This window comes from Staurois parvus, unplaced genomic scaffold (assembly GCF_062004578.1).
Source record: "Staurois parvus isolate SC_StPar_1 unplaced genomic scaffold, SC_StPar_1.0 ptg000615l, whole genome shotgun sequence".
Lineage (NCBI taxonomy): Eukaryota > Metazoa > Chordata > Amphibia > Anura > Ranidae > Staurois > Staurois parvus.
The window spans coordinates 898,181-922,162 of NW_028318411.1; the positions used below are offsets into that span (position 1 = coordinate 898,181).

The 23,982-nt window shown below is 41.8% G+C and overlaps 1 protein-coding gene across 1 annotated transcript in view; it reads right to left on the minus strand.

Moving 5' to 3' along the window:
* LOC149449522 (transient receptor potential cation channel subfamily M member 2-like) overlaps positions 1-23,982 on the minus strand; it is a 372,880-nt gene that overhangs the window by 326,150 nt on the left and 22,748 nt on the right. Inside the window, exons 2-3 of the mRNA XM_089693136.1 lie at positions 6,461-6,549; positions 6,159-6,241 (exon numbers count right to left, since the gene is read on the minus strand). Coding sequence (XP_089549262.1) covers positions 6,159-6,241; positions 6,461-6,490 — 113 coding nt within the window. The 5' untranslated portion in view covers positions 6,491-6,549. The remainder of the gene's footprint in view (positions 1-6,158; positions 6,242-6,460; positions 6,550-23,982) is intronic.

Below are 23,982 nucleotides of genomic sequence, written 5' to 3' on the forward strand. Positions count from 1 at the left end.
GTCTGTCCCTGAGTAACAATTCTGTGGCCCTAAGTAACGGTTCGGTGGCCCTCAGTAACAATTCTGTGTCCCTGATTAACGTTTATGTGGCCCTAAGTAACGGTTCTGTGGCCCTCAGTAACAATTCGGTGTCCCTGAGTAACAATTCTGTGTCTGTCCGAGTAACAATTCTGTGGCCCTAAGTAACAGTTCTGTGTCCCTCAGTAACAATTCTGTGTCCCTGAGTAACAATTCTGTGGCCCTAAGTAACGGTTCTGTGGCCCTCAGTAACAATTCTGTGTCCCTGAGTAACAATTCTGTGGCCCTAAGTAACGGTTGTGGCCCTCAGTAACAATTCTGTGTCCCTCAGTAACAATTCTGTGTCTGTCCCTGAGTAACAATTCTGTGGCCCTAAGTAACGGTTCTGTGGCCCTAAGTAACAATTCTGTTTTCCTGAGTAACGTTTCTGTGGCCCTAAGTAACGGTTCTGTGGCCCTCAGTAACAATTCTGTGTCCCTGAGTAACAATTATGTGTCTGTCCCTGAGTAACAATTCTGTGGCCCTAAGTAACGGTTCTGTGGCCCTCAGTAACAATTCTGTGTCCCCGAGTAACGTTTCTGTGGCCCTAAGTAACAGTTCTGTTGCCCTCAGTAACAATTCTGTGTCTGTCCCTGAGTAACAATTCTGTGGCCCTAACGTTTCTGTGGCCCTAAGTAACAATTCTCTGGCACTCAGTAACAATTCTGTCTGTCCCTGAGTAACAATTCTGTTGCCCTAACTAACGTTTCTGTGGCCCTAAGTAACAGTTCTGTGGCCCTCAGTAACAATTCTGTGTCTGTCCCTGAGTAACAATTATGTGGCCCTAACTAACGTTTCTGTGGCCCTAAGTAACAATTCTCTGGCACTCAGTAACAATTCTGTCTGTCCCTGAGTAACAATTCTTTGGCCCTAATAACGTTTCTGTGGCCCTAAGTAACAGTTCTGTGGCCCTCAGTAACAATTCTGTGTCTGTCCCTGAGTAACAATTCTGTGGCCCTAACTAACGTTTCTGTGGCCCTAAGTAACAATTCTCTGGCACTCAGTAACAATTCTGTCTGTCCCTGAGTAACAATTCTGTGGCCCTAACTAACGTTTCTGTGGCCCTAAGTAACAGTTCTGTGGCCCTCAGTAACAATTCTGTGTCTGTCCCTGAGTAACAATTCTGTGGCCCTAACTAACGTTTCTGTGGCCCTAAGTAACAATTCTCTGGAATTCAGTAACAATTCTGTCTGTCCCTGAGTAACAATTCTGTGGCCCTAATAACGTTTCTGTGGCCCTAAGTAACAGTTCTGTGGCACTCAGTAACAATTCTGTGTCTGTCCCTGAGTAACAATTCTGTGGCCCTAACTAACGTTTCTGTGGCCCTAAGTAACAATTCTCTGGCACTCAGTAACAATTCTGTCTGTCCCTGAGTAACAATTCTGTGGCCCTAATAACGTTTCTGTGGCCCTAAGTAACAGTTCTGTGGCCCTCAGTAACAATTCTGTGTCTGTCCCTGAGTAACAATTCTGTGGCCCTAACTAACGTTTCTGTGGCCCTAAGTAACAATTCTCTGGCACTCAGTAACAATTCTGTCTGTCCCTGAGTAACAATTCTGTGGCCCTAATAACGTTTATGTGGCCCTAAGTAACAGTTCTGTGGCCCTCAGTAACAATTCTGTGTCTGTCCCTGAGTAACAATTCTGTGGCCTTAACTAACGTTTATGTGGCCCTAAGTAACAGTTCTGTGGCCCTCAGTAACAATTCTGTGTCTGTCCCTGAGTAACAATTCTGTGGCCCTAACGTTTCTGTGGCCCTAAGTAACAATTCTCTGGCACTCAGTAACAATTCTGTCTGTCCCTGAGTAACAATTCTGTGGCCCTAACTAACGTTTCTGTGGCCCTAAGTAACAATTCTCTGGAATTCAGTAACAATTCTGTCTGTCCCTGAGTAACAATTCTGTGGCCCTAATAACGTTTCTGTGGCCCTAAGTAACAGTTCTGTGGCACTCAGTAACAATTCTGTGTCTGTCCCTGAGTAACAATTCTGTGGCCCTAACTAACGTTTCTGTGGCCCTAAGTTACAATTCTCTGGCACTCAGTAACAATTCTGTCTGTCCCTGAGTAACAATTCTGTGGCCCTAATAACGTTTCTGTGGCCCTAAGTAACAGTTTTGTGGCCCTCAGTAACAATTCTGTGTCTGTCCCTGAGTAACAATTCTGTGGCCCTAACTAACGTTTCTGTGGCCCTAAGTAACAATTCTCTGGCACTCAGTAACAATTCTGTCTGTCCCTGAGTAACAATTCTGTGGCCCTAATAACGTTTATGTGGCCCTAAGTAACAGTTCTGTGGCCCTCAGTAACAATTCTGTGTCTGTCCCTGAGTAACAATTCTGTGGCCTTAACTAATGTTTATGTGGCCCTAAGTAACAGTTCTGTGGCCCTCAGTAACAATTCTGTGTCTGTCCCTGAGTAACAATTCTGTGGCCCTAACGTTTCTGTGGCCCTAAGTAACAATTCTCTGGCACTCAGTAACAATTCTGTCTGTCCCTGAGTAACAATTCTGTGGCCCTAACTAACGTTTCTGTGGCCCTAAGTAACAATTCTCTGGAATTCAGTAACAATTCTGTCTGTCCCTGAGTAACAATTCTGTGGCCCTAATAACGTTTCTGTGGCCCTAAGTAACAGTTCTGTGGCACTCAGTAACAATTCTGTGTCTGTCCCTGAGTAACAATTCTGTGGCCCTAACTAACGTTTCTGTGGCCCTAAGTAACAATTCTCTGGCACTCAGTAACAATTCTGTCTGTCCCTGAGTAACAATTCTGTGGCCCTAATAACGTTTCTGTGGCCCTAAGTAACAGTTCTGTGGCCCTCAGTAACAATTCTGTGTCTGTCCCTGAGTAACAATTCTGTGGCCCTAACTAACGTTTCTGTGGCCCTAAGTAACAATTCTCTGGCACTCAGTAACAATTCTGTCTGTCCCTGAGTAACAATTCTGTGGCCCTAATAACGTTTATGTGGCCCTAAGTAACAGTTCTGTGGCCCTCAGTAACAATTCTGTGTCTGTCCCTGAGTAACAATTCTGTGGCCTTAACTAACGTTTATGTGGCCCTAAGTAACAGTTCTGTGGCCCTCAGTAACAATTCTGTGTCTGTCCCTGAGTAACAATTCTGTGGCCCTAACTAACGTTTCTGTGGCCCTAAGTAACAGTTCTGTGGCCCTCAGTAACAATTCTGTGTCTGTCCCTGAGTAACAATTCTGTGGCCCTAACTAACGTTTCTGTGGCCCTAAGTAACAATTCTCTGGAATTCAGTAACAATTCTGTCTGTCCCTGAGTAACAATTCTGTGGCCCTAATAACGTTTCTGTGGCCCTAAGTAACAGTTCTGTGGCACTCAGTAACAATTCTGTGTCTGTCCCTGAGTAACAATTCTGTGGCCCTAACTAACGTTTCTGTGGCCCTAAGTAACAATTCTCTGGCACTCAGTAACAATTCTGTCTGTCCCTGAGTAACAATTCTGTGGCCCTAATAACGTTTCTGTGGCCCTAAGTAACAGTTCTGTGGCCCTCAGTAACAATTCTGTGTCTGTCCCTGAGTAACAATTCTGTGGCCCTAACTAACGTTTCTGTGGCCCTAAGTAACAATTCTCTGGCACTCAGTAACAATTCTGTCTGTCCCTGAGTAACAATTCTGTGGCCCTAATAACGTTTATGTGGCCCTAAGTAACAGTTCTGTGGCCCTCAGTAACAATTCTGTGTCTGTCCCTGAGTAACAATTCTGTGGCCTTAACTAACGTTTATGTGGCCCTAAGTAACAGTTCTGTGGCCCTCAGTAACAATTCTGTGTCTGTCCCTGAGTAACAATTCTGTGGCCCTAACGTTTCTGTGGCCCTAAGTAACAATTCTCTGGCACTCAGTAACAATTCTGTCTGTCCCTGAGTAACAATTCTGTGGCCCTAACTAACGTTTCTGTGGCCCTAAGTAACAATTCTCTGGAATTCAGTAACAATTCTGTCTGTCCCTGAGTAACAATTCTGTGGCCCTAATAACGTTTCTGTGGCCCTAAGTAACAGTTCTGTGGCACTCAGTAACAATTCTGTGTCTGTCCCTGAGTAACAATTCTGTGGCCCTAACTAACGTTTCTGTGGCCCTAAGTTACAATTCTCTGGCACTCAGTAACAATTCTGTCTGTCCCTGAGTAACAATTCTGTGGCCCTAATAACGTTTCTGTGGCCCTAAGTAACAGTTTTGTGGCCCTCAGTAACAATTCTGTGTCTGTCCCTGAGTAACAATTCTGTGGCCCTAACTAACGTTTCTGTGGCCCTAAGTAACAATTCTCTGGCACTCAGTAACAATTCTGTCTGTCCCTGAGTAACAATTCTGTGGCCCTAATAACGTTTATGTGGCCCTAAGTAACAGTTCTGTGGCCCTCAGTAACAATTCTGTGTCTGTCCCTGAGTAACAATTCTGTGGCCTTAACTAATGTTTATGTGGCCCTAAGTAACAGTTCTGTGGCCCTCAGTAACAATTCTGTGTCTGTCCCTGAGTAACAATTCTGTGGCCCTAACGTTTCTGTGGCCCTAAGTAACAATTCTCTGGCACTCAGTAACAATTCTGTCTGTCCCTGAGTAACAATTCTGTGGCCCTAACTAACGTTTCTGTGGCCCTAAGTAACAATTCTCTGGAATTCAGTAACAATTCTGTCTGTCCCTGAGTAACAATTCTGTGGCCCTAATAACGTTTCTGTGGCCCTAAGTAACAGTTCTGTGGCACTCAGTAACAATTCTGTGTCTGTCCCTGAGTAACAATTCTGTGGCCCTAACTAACGTTTCTGTGGCCCTAAGTAACAATTCTCTGGCACTCAGTAACAATTCTGTCTGTCCCTGAGTAACAATTCTGTGGCCCTAATAACGTTTCTGTGGCCCTAAGTAACAGTTCTGTGGCCCTCAGTAACAATTCTGTGTCTGTCCCTGAGTAACAATTCTGTGGCCCTAACTAACGTTTCTGTGGCCCTAAGTAACAATTCTCTGGCACTCAGTAACAATTCTGTCTGTCCCTGAGTAACAATTCTGTGGCCCTAATAACGTTTATGTGGCCCTAAGTAACAGTTCTGTGGCCCTCAGTAACAATTCTGTGTCTGTCCCTGAGTAACAATTCTGTGGCCTTAACTAACGTTTATGTGGCCCTAAGTAACAGTTCTGTGGCCCTCAGTAACAATTCTGTGTCTGTCCCTGAGTAACAATTCTGTGGCCTTAACGTTTCTGTGGCCCTAAGTAACAATTCTCTGGCACTCAGTAACAATTCTGTCTGTCCCTGAGTAACAATTCTGTGGCCCTAACTAACGTTTCTGTGGCCCTAAGTAACAGTTCTGTGGCCCTCAGTAACAATTCTGTGTCTGTCCCTGAGTAACAATTCTGTGGCCCTAACGTTTCTGTGGCCCTAAGTAACAATTCTCTGGCACTCAGTAACAATTCTGTCTGTCCCTGAGTAACAATTCTGTGGCCCTAACTAACGTTTCTGTGGCCCTAAGTAACAGTTCTGTGGCCCTCAGTAACAATTCTGTGTCTGTCCCTGAGTAACAATTCTGTGGCCCTAACTAACGTTTCTGTGGCCCTAAGTAACAATTCTCTGGCACTCAGTAACAATTCTGTCTGTCCCTGAGTAACAATTCTGTGGCCCTAACTAGCGTTTCTTTGTCCCTAAGTAACGATTCTGTGGCCCTCATTAACAATTCTGTGTCCCTGAGTAATGCTTCTCTGTCCCTAAGTAACGTTTCTCTGTCCCCAAGTAACGTTTCTGTGGTCCTAACTCTGTCCCTAATACAGAGCGGTCTGCCTCTGTTGAATGACTGGAGTCAAATGAAGAATTCCAAAATGGCCGCTATTTATAGCTCGACCATTACACAGTGCTGGCTGGCTGGCTGCTGATTGGCTGATGCGATCACATGTCATTAAGGAATGCATTATGGGTCAGCGCGCCTTGTCTGCGCGCCTTCCCAGACATCCCCGCTCCGTCGCCGCACATGTCCGCCACCATTTTAGGAAAAATTTTCCAATACTCGACTCGAATTCCACTTCGCCTACTTCGATTCGCTCATCTCTAATTAATATCTTTTATGTCGGCCAAAATATTGCACAGAACTCTGTTGCAGATGACGTACTTACCCATCACTAGACTTTTGTGGGATGAAAGCAACGCACGCTTTTTTCTTAATATTCGTTGAAACCCAAGAATTAAGGTCAGCAATCTGTAAATGAATGATAGTAAATTTGAAAGCGACATTCTGATTGAAAGAAAAGAAAATAGAAAAAAGACAAACTCAGAATGGATAAAGCAGAGGAGGCACACAAGATCGAGGGAGAGCCAAAGAAGACATTTAATGGAGAAGGAGCAGAGAGCAGATAAACCAGGGCCAGAATAAAGAACTTAAAACAGTTTTAAAGTGATGACACAGTAGGAGACGCACCGGTTCAAGAGGGCCCTGAGAGAAAGACATTTATCAATTCAATGGAGGCCAGAGGGGAGGAGAAACATCAGCTTAAAGCGGAGTTCCACCTAAAAAGAAAAAATAAACGTCAGCAGCTACAAAACTGTACAGTGGGGATCAAAAGTTTGGGCACCCCAGCTAAAAATTTGTATTAATGTGCATAAAGAAGCCAAGGAAAGATGGAAAAATCTCCAAAAGGCATCAAATTACAGATTAGACATTCTTATAATATGTCAACAAAAGTTAGATTTTATTTCACCATACTGCCCCGAACTACATTACCGACCTAATATCCTAGTACCGCCCAGCACGCACACTCCGCTCCTCACAAGACCTCCTTCTCTCTAGTTCCCTGGTCTCCTCCTCCCATGCCTGCCTCCAGGACTTCTCCAGGGTGTCACCCATCCTCTGGAACTCCCTTACCCAACCCATCAGATTATCACCTACTCTCCTCTCCTTTAGGCACACCCTGAAAACCCATCTCTTCAGGGAAGCCTACCCCCTGCTAACTTGACCGACCTCCTCCACTCTTCCTACCACTCCATCCCCCACAGCTATCTCCTCCTGTACCACTATCCCGTCCCTCCTAGATTGTAAGCTCGAAAGAGCAGGGCCCTCGATCCCCTCATGTTTTGCATTGTATTGGTATTGTTCTGTCACATGTTCTGTCCCCCTTTGTAATGTACAGCGCTGAGTGAACTATTGGCGCTTTATAAATACTGTATAATAATAATAATAATTTCCATCATTTACACTTTCAAAATAACAGAAAACAAAAAAATGGCGTCTGCAAAAGTTTGGGCACCCTGCAGAGTTAATATCTTGTACTGCCCCCTTTGGCAAGTATCACAGCTTGTAAACACTTTTTGTAGCCAGCCAAGAGTCTTTCAATTCTTGTTTGAGGTATCTTTGCCCATTCTTCCTTACAAAAGTCTTCCAGTTCTTTGAGATTTCTGGGCTGTCTGTCACGCACTGCTCTTTTAAGGTCTATCCATAGATTTTCAATTATGTTGAGGTCAGGAGATTGTGAAGGCCATGGCAAAACCTTCAGTTTACGCCTCTTGATGTAATCCCCCGTGGATTTTGAGGTGAGGGAAAACCTGTCATACAGGTGGTCAGGCACCATTGCTAGCTTCTGTGTTCTTCACCTATAACATCCGCCTTTCCCATAAGGCAAACAGACCTACCAGTACTCGGTTGCCCCCAGGACTTATGCACAATGCTATAGTGCCTGGCCACCACACCAGGGCAGGGGCAAATTTAGCAAAGCAAACAGGTACTAGTTGTTGTCAGACAAACAGAGTGGTTCAATAACAGTCCAGGTCAAAAGGCAGGCAGAGTTCAGAGAATGGTGCAATATCCAGTCTGAGGTCATCAACAATTGAATCCAAATGGCAGTGCAGGGCAGACAAACAGGGAGTTTGGAACACATATACACACGCCATCACAAGCATGAGACTGCAGGCTTGGCTGGCTTAAATCAACTTTGGTCTCCACCCAGAGGCTGGCCATATCAATCACCTTGCAGGTGGACAGACAAACAGGGATGCATCATAGCTAAAACCAGGATTCTGCAATAAGACCAACAGCTGTCAAAGAACAAGACAATTTGCACACTCCCGACAAAAACATCAAGTACAAAAGAGGCCCTGAGAGGAAGAAAAACAGCATTTTGAGGGGGCAAACGAGAAGAGGCACACTATCTCAAGAAGGGACAGAGAGAAGAGAACACAGCATCTCAAGGAGGGCCAAAGACAGGAGGGAGGGCTAGTGAGGAAAAAACAGACAAGTTCAAATTCAAAGGGGGACCTGAGAGGAGAAAAACACCTATTTGGGGGGGGCAAAGAGAGGAGGCACAACATCTCAAGAAGAGACAGAGAGAATAAGACACACTATCTGAAGGACAGTCAGACAGAAAGGTAAACAATAGTTTGGGTGGGGGGTAGATGGAAAATTAAACAACAATTGAAATAGTCCTATAAATGGAGGAGACAATGAAGCTCAAATGGGGACAAGAGGTGGAGACAGCGCACAAATCAAGGGAGAGAACGGAGCAAGTACGCACTTCAGCTTGAGGAGGACCAGGGAAGAGAAGACACCCCAGCTCAAAGGGGACCAAAGAGAGTAAGGGGACACTATCTTAAAGAGGGCCAGAAAGATGATACATTACCTCAAAGAGGGCTAGGGGTGAGGAGACGCATAACCTCAAGGAGGAACAGAGACATCGGGACTCGTCATACTAACGAGTTTGGCCTTCAAGACCAGATGGCAGAAGATTAGCTGCACTGCAGTGGGAACTTCTTTCATGCTTATCAAAAAAAGAATATAATTTCCCGTGACACCAGTAGAAGAAATGCAGCTGTGGGGCAGGCATTCTCAGTTGGCAATGAAAGCATTGTAAGAAGTTATAATCAGAGGGCAAAAATTTGGTGGAGGTGCTAATCTTCCCTGCTGCATGCAAAACGTAATATAAATTAGTCTAGAGTTGGGATATAAATATGATACAATATAGTGTGTGTATACAGTACATATATACACTGCTCAGCATAAATGAGTACACCCCTTTTGAAATGTAAGATTTTAATCAATATCTCACTGAACACAAAAACAATTTCCAAAATTTCGACAAAACTGAGTTTTATAGGTTAATAATGTAATTTAGATTACAAAATCTTCAGTTTTACTCAAATTAGTTGAAGAAAAAAATGAATACACCCCACAACAAAATCTACTTGTATAGCGCCATCAATTTACGCAGCGCTTTACATATATACTGTATATTGTACATTCACATCAGTCCTTAACCCTATTCCCCCCAGCCCATGCCCCCTCCCCTGACGTCTCCATCAAGATCAATAACACAACCATCAGTCCCTCCCCTCATGCCAGGGTACTAGGTGTAATCCTAAACTCCCATCTGTCCATTCAGCCCCAAATCCAATCACTGTCCAAATCTTGTAGACTTCACCTCCGCAACATCTCCAAGATACAGCCGTTCCTAACCTCGGAAACCACTAAGCAACTTATTCACTCCCTTGTTATATCTCGCCTTGACTACTGTAACTCCCTCCTCATTGGCCGACCTCATCGCAGGCTATCCCCTCTTCAGTCTATCATGAATGCTGCTGCCAGACTCATCCACCTTACTAACCGTCCTGTATCTGCCATCCCTCTCCGCCAATACCTCCACTGGCCCCCATTCAGTGTCCTCCACCCCTCTCTGCCAATCCCTCCACTGACCTCCACTCAGTGTCCTCCATCCCTCTCTGCCAATCCCTTCACTGGCCCCCATTCAGTGTCCTCCACCCCTCTCTGCCAATCCCTTCACTGGCCTCCACTCAGTGTCCTCCATCCCTCTCTGCCAATCCCTCCACTGGCTTCCCATTGCCCAATGAATAAAATTTAAAACATTAACAATCACATATAAAGCCATTTATAACTCTGCCCCAAATTACATCACCGATCTTGTCTCCAAATATCACCCAAACTGTCCTCTCTGCTCCTCTTACGACCTCCTGCTCTCTAGCTCCCTTGTCTCCTCCTTCCATGCTCATCTCCAGGACTTCTCCAGAGCCTCCTCCATCCTCTGGAACTCTCTACCCCAATCAATCCAGCCATCACCTACTCTGCCCACTTTTAGGTGATCTCTGAAAACCTATCTCTTCAGGGAAGCCTATCCCACCTTCAGCTAATAACAAAATCTTCTATTCCTCCTACTATCAGTTCATCCCCCCATCTTTAGGTTGAAAACTCATTTATTCAGGGAAATCTGTCCCTCTTCCACCTAAGGACTTACTTGGGCCACCTCCATCAGATCATCCCATGCAGCTTTTCCTTTTTTTACCACCTCCCCCTCCCTGTTAGATTGTAAGCTGCAAGGAGAAGGGCCTCCTAACCCTCTTGTATTGATCTGTATTGTTACTGTATTGTCTCCCTTTATATTGTAAAGTGCTGAGCAAACTATTGGCGCTATATAAATCCTGTATAATAATAATAATACTAACACTCAAGGTGTGTACAATCTATGGTCCCTAACTCACATTCATATACTAGGGACAATTTAGACAGGAGCCAATTCACCTACCAGCATGTCTTTGGAGTGCGGGAGGAAACCGGGGTACCCAGAGGAAACCCACACAGGCACAGGGAGAACATGCAGGTGGTGCCGTGGTTGGGATTTGAACCAATGACCCTAGTACTGGCAGGTGCAAGTGCTAACCATTTAGCCCACAATTGCTTGCTTTGTAGAAAATAGAATGGGGATGAGAACAGGTGGTTGGAGCATGTGTGGCATCAGTAGCTAAATCTGTCAGAGTAGAAAAATGTGCACCCTACTGGTTGCTAGCCACTGATTTAGGAATTGCGAGTGGAGAAGAGGCGCCCTGGGCAGCAGTCCCTCCTGCCCACCCCTTGTCCCAGTCCTGACTTTGACTAAAGTTTGATAATGCCTGTGCTGTAGGTGTAGACCATATACGAACCTCCCAAAGCCTGGCCGAAAAAAATGTCATCATCCCATCCTGCCTTGTTGCTAGGGCGTTGCTAAGACACTTCATTTTTTAACATAGCAAGAATAAAGAAGAACAGAGACGAAATTCAGCTTGATCCATCGTTAGTTCGGAGAATGAGTACATCACCTGCCAGATGCAGGCATCCTCCGCAGTGCATTTCACCTCTAATTGGGCTTAGTAGTAGAATCTTCTACACAACTAAGCACAATGACGGGTGAAAGTCATCAGGGGCAGAACATGCGTCCCACAGGAGATGTACTCTTTAAATAAACTCCGGACTGATTGGATTTAGCAGGAGCACATCTCAGATTTTCTCTCTCTGTGTGATGTCTCAGCAACCCGTCCAGCAGAGTACAGAAATGATCCGGCTGCCTTGTCAACTCAGCTTGGATGTCTTGTCAACAGTTACTCCTAGGCTACAAGACAACAGAAGAACATTCTACACCCACCTACCAGCATTCCTCTGGGGCTGCTTACCTGTAGAAGAATAGACATTGCGCTGCTTTCCAGTAAATAGTAATACAATGTAAACAGCAACCAACAGCTACAATGTTATCAGGAATAAAAAGAAACTATTGTGGGTAAAGTCCTGGAAATGGTTAAATACGAGAGGTCAGTTTAATCAATTCATGAGCAGATGGATCCTAAAGCAAACCCGTCCTGCTTTTACAGAATCAGAATTTTAGTATCATTTTTAGCAGCACAAGTTATAGAATAGAATGCATACATTTCATCCAAAGGTACAATTAAAAAAAAACTCACACTGATCATCATAGAAAAAAATTACCTTCTATAATTATACATTTGCTATAATTTAACCCCTTGTCTACAGGGCACTTTTACCCCCTTCCTGCCCAGGCCAATTTTTAGCTTTCAGCGCTGTCGCACTTTGAATGACAATTGCGTGGTCATGCAACACTGTACACAAACTACATTTTTATTTATTATTTATAATTTATTACAGATACTTATATAGCGCAGTCAATTTATGCAGAGCTTTACACGTATATTATATATTCACATCAGTCCCTAACCCTCAAGGGGTGTACAATCTAAGGTCCCTAACTCACATTCATACATACACATACTAGGGCCAATTTAGACAGGAGCCAATTAACCTACCAGCATGTTTTTGGAGTGTAGGAGGAAACCGGAATACCTGGAGGAAACCCACACAGGCACAGGGAGAACATGCAAACTCCAGGCAGGTGGTGCTGTGGTTGGGATTTTTATACTTTTTTTTAGACAAAGAGAGCTTTATTTTGGTGGTATTTAATCACCACTGTTTTTTTTTTTTTTTTTTGCTAAACAAACTAAAAAATACAGAAAATTTTTACCAAAAAAAAGGTTTTTCTTAGATTTTGTTATACAATTTTGTAAATAAGTAATTTTTCTCCTTCACTGATGCTAATGAGGCTGCAGTGATGGGCACTGATAGGCTGCACTGATGGGCACTAATAGGCAACACTGATTGGAACTGTTAGGTGGCACAGAGAAGCACTGCTAAGTGGGACTGACTGGCACTGATGGGCAGCACTGATGGGCACTGACTGGTACTGATAGTTGGCACTGAAAGGCAGCTTTGATTGGCACTGATATTTGGCATCGATGTGCACTGATATGTGGCATTGATGTGCACTGATAGGCACTGGCATCTGGCATTGATGGGCACTGACAGGTGGCAATTATGGGCACTGACAGGTGGCACTGATGGGGCTACACTGATCATCAGGGCACTGATGATCAGTCCCCAGGCAATGCTGGCAGCACTCATATGTCTATTTCCCAAAGACAACCTCTGGATATGACGCTGAGCACGTGCACTTAACTTCTTTGGTGGACCATGGCGAGGCCTGTTCTGAGTGGAACCTGTCCTGTTAAACCGCTGTATGGTCTTGGCCACCGTGCTGCAGCTCAGGGTCTTGGCAATCTTCTAATAGCCTAGGACAGGAGTGGGCAACTGTGGCCTTCCAGCTGTTGTAGAACTACAAGTCCCATGAGGTATTACAAAACTGACAGTTACAAGCATGACTTCCAAAGGCAGAGGCATGATGGGACTTGTAGTTTACCAACAGCTGGAGGGCCACAGTGTCCCACCCCTGGCCTAGGCCTCCTTTATGTAGAGCAACAATTCTTTTTTTCAGATCCTCAGAGAGTTCTTTGGCATGAGGTGCCATGTTGGACTTCCAGTGACCAGTATGAGAGAGTGAGAGCGATAACACCAAATTTAACACACCTGCTCCCCATTCACACCTGAGACCTTGTAACACTAACAAGTCACATGACATCAGGGAGGGGAAATGGCTACTTGGATCCAATTTGGACATTGTCACTTAGGGGTGGACTCACTTTTGTTGCCAGTGGTTTAGACATTAATGGCGGTGTGTTGAGTTATTTTGAGGGGACAGAAAATTTCCATGTTATACAAGCTGGACACTGACTACGTCACATTGTAACAAAGTGTCATTTCTTCAGTGTTGTCACATGAAAATATAGAAATCAAATATTGACACAAATGTGAGGGGTGGACCCACTTCTGTGAGATACTGTATATATATGTATAATAATAGTAGAGTATGCCTGTGGAGGGACAATGGAGTCTAAATGTTTTATTAAAATATCTAACAAACATACAACTTATTAATAAAAATATGTTTACATATAGATAAAAATAAGTAGAGATGAGCGAATCGAACCAGGCGAAGTGGAATTCGTTTCGAATTTCAGGAAAAATTTGATTCGTGCCGAATCCGAATATTAGCCAACTTCGGATGCACGAATCGGATTTTTCCCGATCAGCCGGCAAAAAGTGTCCCTGCAGAGAGCTCCGCTATTTCTGACAGTTCTCTGACAGTTCCTTCACATTTACAGCGGTTGAAACATTGTATCTATTTGTTTCCATTTAGGATACAGATGTTTTTATTCGGAAACAGATACAATGTTTCAACCGCTGTAAATGTGAAGGAACTGTCAGAGAACTGTCAGAAATAGCGGAGCTCTCTGCAGATACACTTTTTGCTGTACTGGAATACTTCTTCTTTTCACTCTTCTTTTCATTCTTCTCATTCTTCTTTTCATTTTTCTTCTCATTCTTCTTTTCATTCTTCTTCTTCTTTTCATTCTTCTTCTTTTCATTCTTCTTTTCATTCTTCTTTTCATTCTTCTTCTTCTTCTTTTCATTCTTCTTCTTCTTTTCATTCTTCTTTTCATTCTTCTTCTTTTCATTCTTCTTCTTCTTCTTTTCATTCTTCTTTTCATTCTTCTTCTTCTTCTTTTCATTCTTCTCATTCTTCTTTTCATTCTTCTTCTTCTTTTCATTCTTCTTTTCATTCTTCTTCTTCTTCTTTTCATTCGTCTTCTTCTTTTCATTCTTCTTTTCATTCTTCTTCTTCTTCTTTTCATTCTTCTTTTCATTCTTCTTCTTCTTCTTTTCATTCTTCTCATTCTTCTTTTCATTCTTCTTTTCATTCTTCTTCTTCTTTTCATTCTTCTTCTTCTTTTCATTCTTCTTTTCATTCTTCTTCTTCTTTTCATTCTTCTTTTTATTCTTCTCATTCTTCTTTTCATTCTTCTTCTCATTCTTCTTTTCATTCTTCTTCTTCTTTTCATTCTTCTTTTCATTCTTCTTCTCATTCTTCTTTTCATTCTTCTTTTCATTCTTCTTTTCATTCTTTTTCTCATTCTTCTTTTCATTCTTCTTCTTATCATTCTTCTTCTCATTCTTCTTTTCATTCTTCTTTTCATTCTTCTTCTCATTCTTCTTTTCATTCTTCTTCTTCTTCTTTTCATTCTTCTTTTCATTCTTCTCATTCTTCTTTTCATTCTTCATCTTCTTCTTTTCATTCTTCTTCTTCTTCTTTTCATTCTTCTTTTCATTCTTATTCTTCTTCTTTTCATTCTTCTTCTTCTTCTTTTCATTCTTCTTTTAATTCTTCTCATTCTTCTTTTCATTCTTCTTTTCATTATTCTTCTTCTTCTTCTTTTCATTCTTCTTCTTCTTCTTTTCATTCTTCTCATTCTTCTTTTCATTCTTCTTCTTCTTCTTTTCATTCTTCTTTTCATTCTTCTCATTCTTCTTTTCATTCTTCATCTTCTTCTTTTCATTCTTCTTCTTCTTCTTTTCATTCTTCTTTTCATTCTTATTCTTCTTCTTTTCATTCTTCTTCTTCTTCTTTTCATTCTTCTTTTAATTCTTCTCATTCTTCTTTTCATTCTTCTTTTCATTATTCTTCTTCTTCTTCTTTTCATTCTTCTTCTTCTTCTTTTCATTCTTCTCATTCTTCTTTTCATTCTTCTTCTTCTTCTTTTCATTCTTCTTCTTCTTTTCATTCTTCTTCTTCTTTTCATTCTTCTTCTTCTTCTTTTCATTCTTCTTTTCATTCTTCTTCTTCTTTTCATTCTTCTTCTTCTTTTCATTCTTCTCATTCTTCTTCTCATTCTTCTTTTCATTCTTCTTCTCATTCTTCTTTTCATTCTTCTTCTCATTCTTCTTTTCATTCTTCTTCTTCTTTTCATTCTTCTTTTCATTCTTCTTTTCATTCTTCTTCTCATTCTTCTTTTCATTCTTCTTCTTCTTCTTTTCATTCTTCTTCTTTTCATTCTTCTTTTCATTCTTCTTCTTCTTCTTTTCATTCTTCTCATTCTTCTTTTCATTCTTCTTTTCATTCTTCTTCTTCTTTTCATTCTTCTTTTCATTCTTCTTCTTCTTTTCATTCTTCTTCTTCTTCTTTTCATTCTTCTTTTCATTCTTCTTCTTCTTCTTTTCATTCTTCTCATTCTTCTTTTCATTCTTCTTCTTCTTCTTTTCATTCTTCTTCTTCTTCTTTTCATTCTTCTTCTTCTTTTCATTCTTCTTCTTTTCATTCGTTTTCTTCTTCTTTTCATTCTTCTTTTCATTCTTCTTCTTCTTTTCATTCTTCTTTTCATTCTTCTTCTTCTTCTTTTCATTCTTCTCATTCTTCTTTTCATTCTTCTTTTCATTCTTCTTCTTCTTTTCATTCTTCTTCTTCTTCTTTTCATTCTTCTTCTTCTTTTCATTCTTCTCATTCTTCTTTTCATTCTTCTCATTCTTCTTCTCATTCTTCTTTTCATTCTTCTTCTTTTCATTCTTCTTTTCATTCTTCTCATTCTTCTTCTCATTCTTCTTTTCATTCTTCTTCTCATTCTTCTTTTCATTCTTCTTCTCATTCTTCTTTTCATTCTTCTTCTTCTCATTCTTCTTTTCATTCTTCTCATTCTTCTTTTCATTCTTCTTTTCATTCTTCTTCTCATTCTTCTTCTTTTCATTCTTCTTTTCATTCTTCTCATTCTTCTTTTCATTCTTCTTTTCATTCTTCATCTTCTTCTTTTCATTCTTCTTCTTCTTCTTTTTATTCTTCTTTTCATTCTTATTCTTCTTCTTTTCATTCTTCTTTTCATTCTTCTCATTCTTCTTTTCATTCTTCTTCTTCTTCTTTTCATTCTTCTTTTCATTCTTCTTCTTCTTTTCATTCTTCTTCTTCTTCTTTTCATTCTTCTTTTCATTCTTCTTCTTCTTCTTTTCATTCTTCTTCTTCTTCTTTTCATTCTTCTCATTCTTCTTTTCATTCTTCTTCTTCTTCTTTTCATTCTTCTTCTTCTTTTCATTCTTCTTCTTCTTCTTTTCATTCTTCTTTTCATTCTTCTTCTTCTTTTCATTCTTCTTCTTCTTCTTTTCATTCTTCTTTTCATTCTTCTCATTCTTCTTTTCATTCTTCTCATTCTTCTTCTCATTCTTCTATTCATTCTTCTTTTCATTCTTCTTTTCATTCTTCTTCTCATTCTTCTTTTCATTCTTCTTCTTCTTCTTTTCATTCTTCTTTTCATTCTTCTTCTTCTTCTTTTCATTCTTCTTTTCATTCTTCTTCTTCTTCTTTTCATTCTTCTTCTTTTCATTCTTCTTTTCATTCTTCTTCTTCTTCTTTTCATTCTTCTCATTCTTCTTTTCATTCTTCTTTTCATTCTTCTTCTTCTTCTTTTCATTCTTCTTCTTCTTTTCATTCTTCTTCTTCTTCTTTTCATTCTTCTTTTCATTCTTCTTCTTCTTCTTTTCATTCTTCTTTTCATTCTTCTTCTTCTTCTTTTCATTCTTCTTCTTCTTCTTCTTCTTCTTCGTCGTGCCCCGTGACTGCCCAAATGAGTGAAGTGTGCGGTGATTCTAAGATCGACGGCACTCATCTGCATGTCATACTGACTGACAGTATTATTTCTCTTCCCCAGCAGACTCCAAGGGCATTTAAATTAAAGGTACAGTGTTCTGCACTAATATAAAGGCTCTCTGAAGCCTAGAAACCCTTTTAATAAGTTATATTCGCAGCAAATAAATTCGCATCGAATCGAATTTCTCCCGCAAATTCGGCGAATCAGCCGAATCGAATTTTTGAATAATTCGCTCATCTCTAAATATAAGCAAAATAAATATATATATAAATAAAGAAAAATAAGCAAGCTTACTTCAACAGGTAAAGAGAACAGTTTTTGCCAAAATAACCTAGAAAGAAACAGTTTTATTACCAAACAAAATACTAATATAAAAGGCTACAAAACCCTCAACTGAAACACAATCCAGGCTAAGAAATGTTTAGACATTTAACTGCCATCAGGATGCTTTAGGCACATGTTTCTTGGCCTGCTTACCCCCTCCCTTCTCCGAGACCCTACACTTTTACAAAGACCAGTTATATATTTGCACTATACCGAGTGCCCCATTTCACAGGTAGCAGGCTGCGGTCAATGCATTTTGCAGATGACTCCACTTCATCATGACCATTGAAAGGATTACAGGACATCCATGCAATTCTATTAATTACAGTGCAGTGGTCATGTGACATAAACGTAAGATTTGAGTAGCTGAGATGTGATCTGTAGAAATATGACATTGTAGATTTAGCTTCATTCCATGTTAATAATAAGATGGGTTCAGGATTCAGTCAGAGACATATGGTCACCAATTAGCATGTGAAAGGGCAGAGCATCCTCTAGGCTGGAGATGACACCTAGATGCCAATAAGACTTGTCACCTACATAGTCAGACTTTGTCGCCTTCTAGAAATCTAAGGAGAAGAACTCTAGACATTTCGGCTTCAGAGGCAGCAGGAGACCAAGAGAGGGCTCCGGTGTGTCTGGGAGCTCTGATGTATATCAGCAGATCAAAGGAATATATTTCATCTCTCATAAAAGCTAACATATTAGTTTCAGAGAGATGAAAATGCTTCCTTCTGGTTGGAAACACTGTAGGCTACATCTGCATGTAAAACTGTATTTGTAGCCTATGTAGTATCCCAGAGAAACGCAGAAAACGGTTATATGATGCCTGATTGCGACAGCTGAACAGTGATTGGTACTGTCGTGATTGGACTGATTGGCACTATATAAATCCTGTATAATAAATAATAATAATAATAATAATATGGTTGCATCAATCTAAAGCTACACTCATCTCCACAAGGGCAGCTAGTAAGTACACCTACTGTGTATGGGAATAAAAGACAGAGAGGTCCATGGCTCAATGTTGTCCTGTCACAAGGTGGTAATTAGAGATGAGCGAATCGAAGTATCCGAAGTGGAATTCGAGTCGAATATCGGAAAAATTTCGATTCGTGCCGAATCCGAAAAATAGCCTAATTCGGACGCGCGAATCGAAATTTTTCAGAAAATGGCGGCTGACATGTGCGGCGACGGAGCGGGGATGTCTGGGAAGGCGCGCAGACAAGGCGCGCTGACCCATAATGCATTCCTCAATTACATGTGATCGCATCAGCCTATCAGCAGCCAGCCAGCCAGCACTGTGTAATGGTCGAGCTATAAATAGCGGCCATTTTGGAATTCTTCATTTGCCTGCAGTTATTGAACAGAGGCAGACCGCTCTGTACTAGGGACAGGGACAGAGTTAGGGCCACAGAAACGATAATTGGGGACAGAGAAAAGTTACTTAGGGACAGAGAACCATTACTCAGGGACACAGATTGTTAATGAGGGCCACAGAATCGTTATTTAGGGACAAAGAAATGCTAGTTAGGGCCACAGAATTCATAATCAGGGACAGACAGAATTGTTACTCAGTGCCAGAGAATTGTTACTTAGGGCCACAGAAACGTTATTAGGGCCACAGAATTGTTACTCAGGGACAGACAGAATTGTTACTGAGTGCCAGAGAATTGTTACTCAGGGACAGACAGAATTGTTACTGAGTGCCAGAGAATTGTTACTTAGGGCCACAGAAACTTTAATTAGGGCCACAGAATTTTTACTCAGGGACAGACAGAATTGTTACTCAGTGCCAGAGAATTGTTACTCAGGGACAGACAGAATTGTTACTGAGTGCCAGAGAATTGTTACTTAGGGCCACAGAAACTTTACTTAGGGCCACAGAATTTTTACTCAGGGACAGACAGAATTGTTACTGAGTGCCAGAGAATTGTTACTCAGGGAAAGACAGAATTGTTACTGAGTGCCAGAGAATTGTTACTTAGGGCCACAGAAACTTTACTTAGGGCCACAGAATTGTTACTCGCACAGACACAGAATTGTTACTCGCACAGACACAGAATTGTTACTGAAGGCCACAGAACTGTTACTTAGGGCCACAGAATTGTTACTCGCACAGACACAGAATTGTTACTCGCACAGACACAGAACTGTTACTGAGGGCCACAGAACTGTTACTTAGGGCCACAGAATTGTTACTCGCACAGACACAGAATTGTTACTCAGGGCCACAGAACTGTTACTTAGGGACAAAGAAACGCTAGTTAGGGCCACAGAATTCATACTCAGGGACAGACAGAATTGTTACGGAGTGCCAGAGAATTGTTACTCTGGGCCACAGAAACTTTACTTAGGGCCACAGAATTTTTACTCAGGGACAGACAGAATTGTTACTGAGTGCCAGAGAATTGTTACTCAGGGACAGACAGAATTGTTACGGAGTGCCAGAGAATTGTTACTCGCACAGACACAAAATTGTTACTTGCACAGACACAGAATTGTTACTCGCACAGACACAGAATTGTTACTCAGGGCCACAGAATTCATACTCAGGGACAGACAGAATTGTTACTGAGTGCCAGAGAATTGTTACTTAGGGACAGACAGAATTGTTACTGAGTGCCAGAGAATTGTTACTCAGGGACAGACAGAATTGTTACTGAGTGCCAGAGAATTGTTACTCGCACAGACACAAAATTGTTACTTGCACAGACACAGAATTGTTACTCGCACAGACACAGAATTGTTACTCAGGGCTACAGAATTCATACTCAGGGACAGACAGAATTGTTACGGAGTGCCAGAGAATTGTTACTCTGGGCCACAGAAACTTTACTTAGGGCCACAGAATTTTTACTCAGGGACAGACAGAATTGTTACTGAGTGCCAGAGAATTGTTACTCAGGGACAGACAGAATTGTTACGGAGTGCCAGAGAATTGTTACTCAGAGCCACAGAAACTTTACTTAGGGCCACAGAATTTTTACTCAGGGACAGACAGAATTGTTACTGAGTGCCAGAGAATTGTTACTCAGGGACAGACAGAATTGTTACGGAGTGCCAGAGAATTGTTACTTAGGGCTACAGAAACTTTACTTAGGGCCACAGAATTGTTACTCGCACAGACACAGAATTGTTACTCGCACAGACACAGAACTGTTACTGAGGGCCACAGAAACTTTACTTAGGGACAAAGAAACGCTAGTTAGGGCCACGGAATTCATACTCAGGGACAGACAGAATTGTTACGGAGTGCCAGAGAATTGTTACTCAGGGCCACAGAAACTTTACTTAGGGCCACAGAATTTTTACTCAGGGACAGACAGAATTGTTACTGAGTGCCAGAGAATTGTTACTCAGGGACAGACAGAATTGTTACGGAGTGTCAGAGAATTGTTACTCAGGGACAGACAGAATTGTTACTGAGTGCCAGAGAATTGTTACTTAGGGCCACAGAAACTTTAATTAGGGCCACAGAATTTTTACTCAGGGACAGACAGAATTGTTACTGAGTGCCAGAGAATTGTTACTCAGGGACAGACAGAATTGTTACTGAGTGCCAGAGAATTGTTACTTAGGGCCACAGAAACTTTACTTAGGGCCACAGAATTTTTACTCAGGGACAGACAGAATTGTTACTGAGTGCCAGAGAATTGTTACTCAGGGACAGACAGAATTGTTACGGAGTGCCAGAGAATTGTTACTCAGGGCCACAGAAACTTTACTTAGGGCCACAGAATTTTTACTCAGGGACAGACAGAATTGTTATTGAGTGCCAGAGAATTGTTACTCAGGGACAGACAGAATTGTTACGGAGTGCCAGAGAATTGTTACTTAGGGCCACAGAAACTTTACTTAGGGCCACAGAATTGTTACTCGCACAGACACAGAATTGTTACTCGCACAGACACAGAACTGTTACTGAGGGCCACAGAAACTTTACTTAGGGACAAAGAAACGCTAGTTAGGGCCACGGAATTCATACTCAGGGACAGACAGAATTGTTACGGAGTGCCAGAGAATTGTTACTCAGGGCCACAGAAACTTTACTTAGGGCCACAGAATTTTTACTCAGGGACAGACAGAATTGTTACTGAGTGCCAGAGAATTGTTACTCAGGGACAGACAGAATTGTTACGGAGTGTCAGAGAATTGTTACTCAGGGACAGACAGAATTGTTACTGAGTGCCAGAGAATTGTTACTTAGGGCCACAGAAACTTTAATTAGGGCCACAGAATTTTTACTCAGGGACAGACAGAATTGTTACTGAGTGCCAGAGAATTGTTACTCAGGGACAGACAGAATTGTTACTGAGTGCCAGAGAATTGTTACTTAGGGCCACAGAAACTTTACTTAGGGCCACAGAATTTTTACTCAGGGACAGACAGAATTGTTACTGAGTGCCAGAGAATTGTTACTCAGGGACAGACAGAATTGTTACTGAGTGCCAGAGAATTGTTACTCAGGGCCCCAGAAACTTTACTTAGGGCCACAGAATTTTTACTCAGGGACAGACAGAATTGTTACTGAGTGCCAGAGAATTGTTACTCAGGGACAGACAGAATTGATACTGAGTGCCAGAGAATTGTTACTTAGGGCCACAGAAACTTTACTTAGGGCCACAGAATTGTTACTCGCACAGACACAGAATTGTTACTCGCACAGACACAGAATTGTTACTGAAGGCCACAGAACTGTTACTTAGGGCCACAGAATTGTTACTCGCACAGACACAGAATTGTTACTCGCACAGACACAGAACTGTTACTGAGGGCCACAGAACTGTTACTTAGGGCCACAGAATTGTTACTCGCACAGACACAGAATTGTTACTCAGGGCCACAGAACTGTTACTTAGGGACAAAGAAACGCTAGTTAGGGCCACAGAATTCATACTCAGGGACAGACAGAATTGTTACGGAGTGCCAGAGAATTGTTACTCTGGGCCACAGAAACTTTACTTAGGGTCACAGAATTTTTACTCAGGGACAGACAGAATTGTTACTGAGTGCCAGAGAATTGTTACTCAGGGACAGACAGAATTGTTACGGAGTGCCAGAGAATTGTTACTCAGGGCCACAGAAACTTTACTTAGGGCCACAGAATTTTTACTCAGGGACAGACAGAATTGTTACTGAGTGCCAGAGAATTGTTACTCAGGGACAGACAGAATTGTTACGGAGTGCCAGAGAATTGTTACTTAGGGCCACAGAAACTTTACTTAGGGCCACCGAATTGTTACTCGCACAGACACAGAATTGTTACTCGCACAGACACAGAACTGTTACTGAGGGCCACAGAAACTTTACTTAGGGACAAAGAAACGCTAGTTAGGGCCACGGAATTCATACTCAGGGACAGACAGAATTGTTACGGAGTGCCAGAGAATTGTTACTCAGGGCCACAGAAACTTTACTTAGGGCCACAGAATTTTTACTCAGGGACAGACAGAATTGTTACTGAGTGCCAGAGAATTGTTACTCAGGGACAGACAGAATTGTTACGGAGTGCCAGAGAATTGTTACTCAGGGACAGACAGAATTGTTACTGAGTGCCAGAGAATTGTTACTTAGGGCCACAGAAACTTTAATTAGGGCCACAGAATTTTTACTCAGGGACAGACAGAATTGTTACTGAGTGCCAGAGAATTGTTACTCAGGGACAGACAGAATTGTTACCGAGTGCCAGAGAATTGTTACTCAGGGACAGACAGAATTGTTACTGAGTGCCAGAGAATTGTTACTTAGGGCCACAGAAACTTTAATTAGGGCCACAGAATTTTTACTCAGGGACAGACAGAATTGTTACTGAGTGCCAGAGAATTGTTACTCAGGGACAGACAGAATTGTTACGGAGTGCCAGAGAATTGTTACTCAGGGCCACAGAAACTTTACTTAGGACAAGAGAATTTTTACTCAGGGACAGACAGAATTGTTACTGAGTGCCAGAGAATTGTTACTCAGGGACAGACAGAATTGTTACGGAGTGCCAGAGAATTGTTACTCTGGGCCACAGAAACTTTACTTAGGGCCACAGAATTTTTACTCAGGGACAGACAGAATTGTTACTGAGTGCCAGAGAATTGTTACTCAGGGACAGACAGAATTGTTACGGAGTGCCAGAGAATTGTTACTCAGAGCCACAGAAACTTTACTTAGGGCCACAGAATTTTTACTCAGGGACAGACAGAATTGTTACTGAGTGCCAGAGAATTGTTACTCAGGGACAGACAGAATTGTTACGGAGTGCCAGAGAATTGTTACTTAGGGCTACAGAAACTTTACTTAGGGCCACAGAATTGTTACTCGCACAGACACAGAATTGTTACTCGCACAGACACAGAACTGTTACTGAGGGCCACAGAAACTTTACTTAGGGACAAAGAAACGCTAGTTAGGGCCACGGAATTCATACTCAGGGACAGACAGAATTGTTACGGAGTGCCAGAGAATTGTTACTCAGGGCCACAGAAACTTTACTTAGGGCCA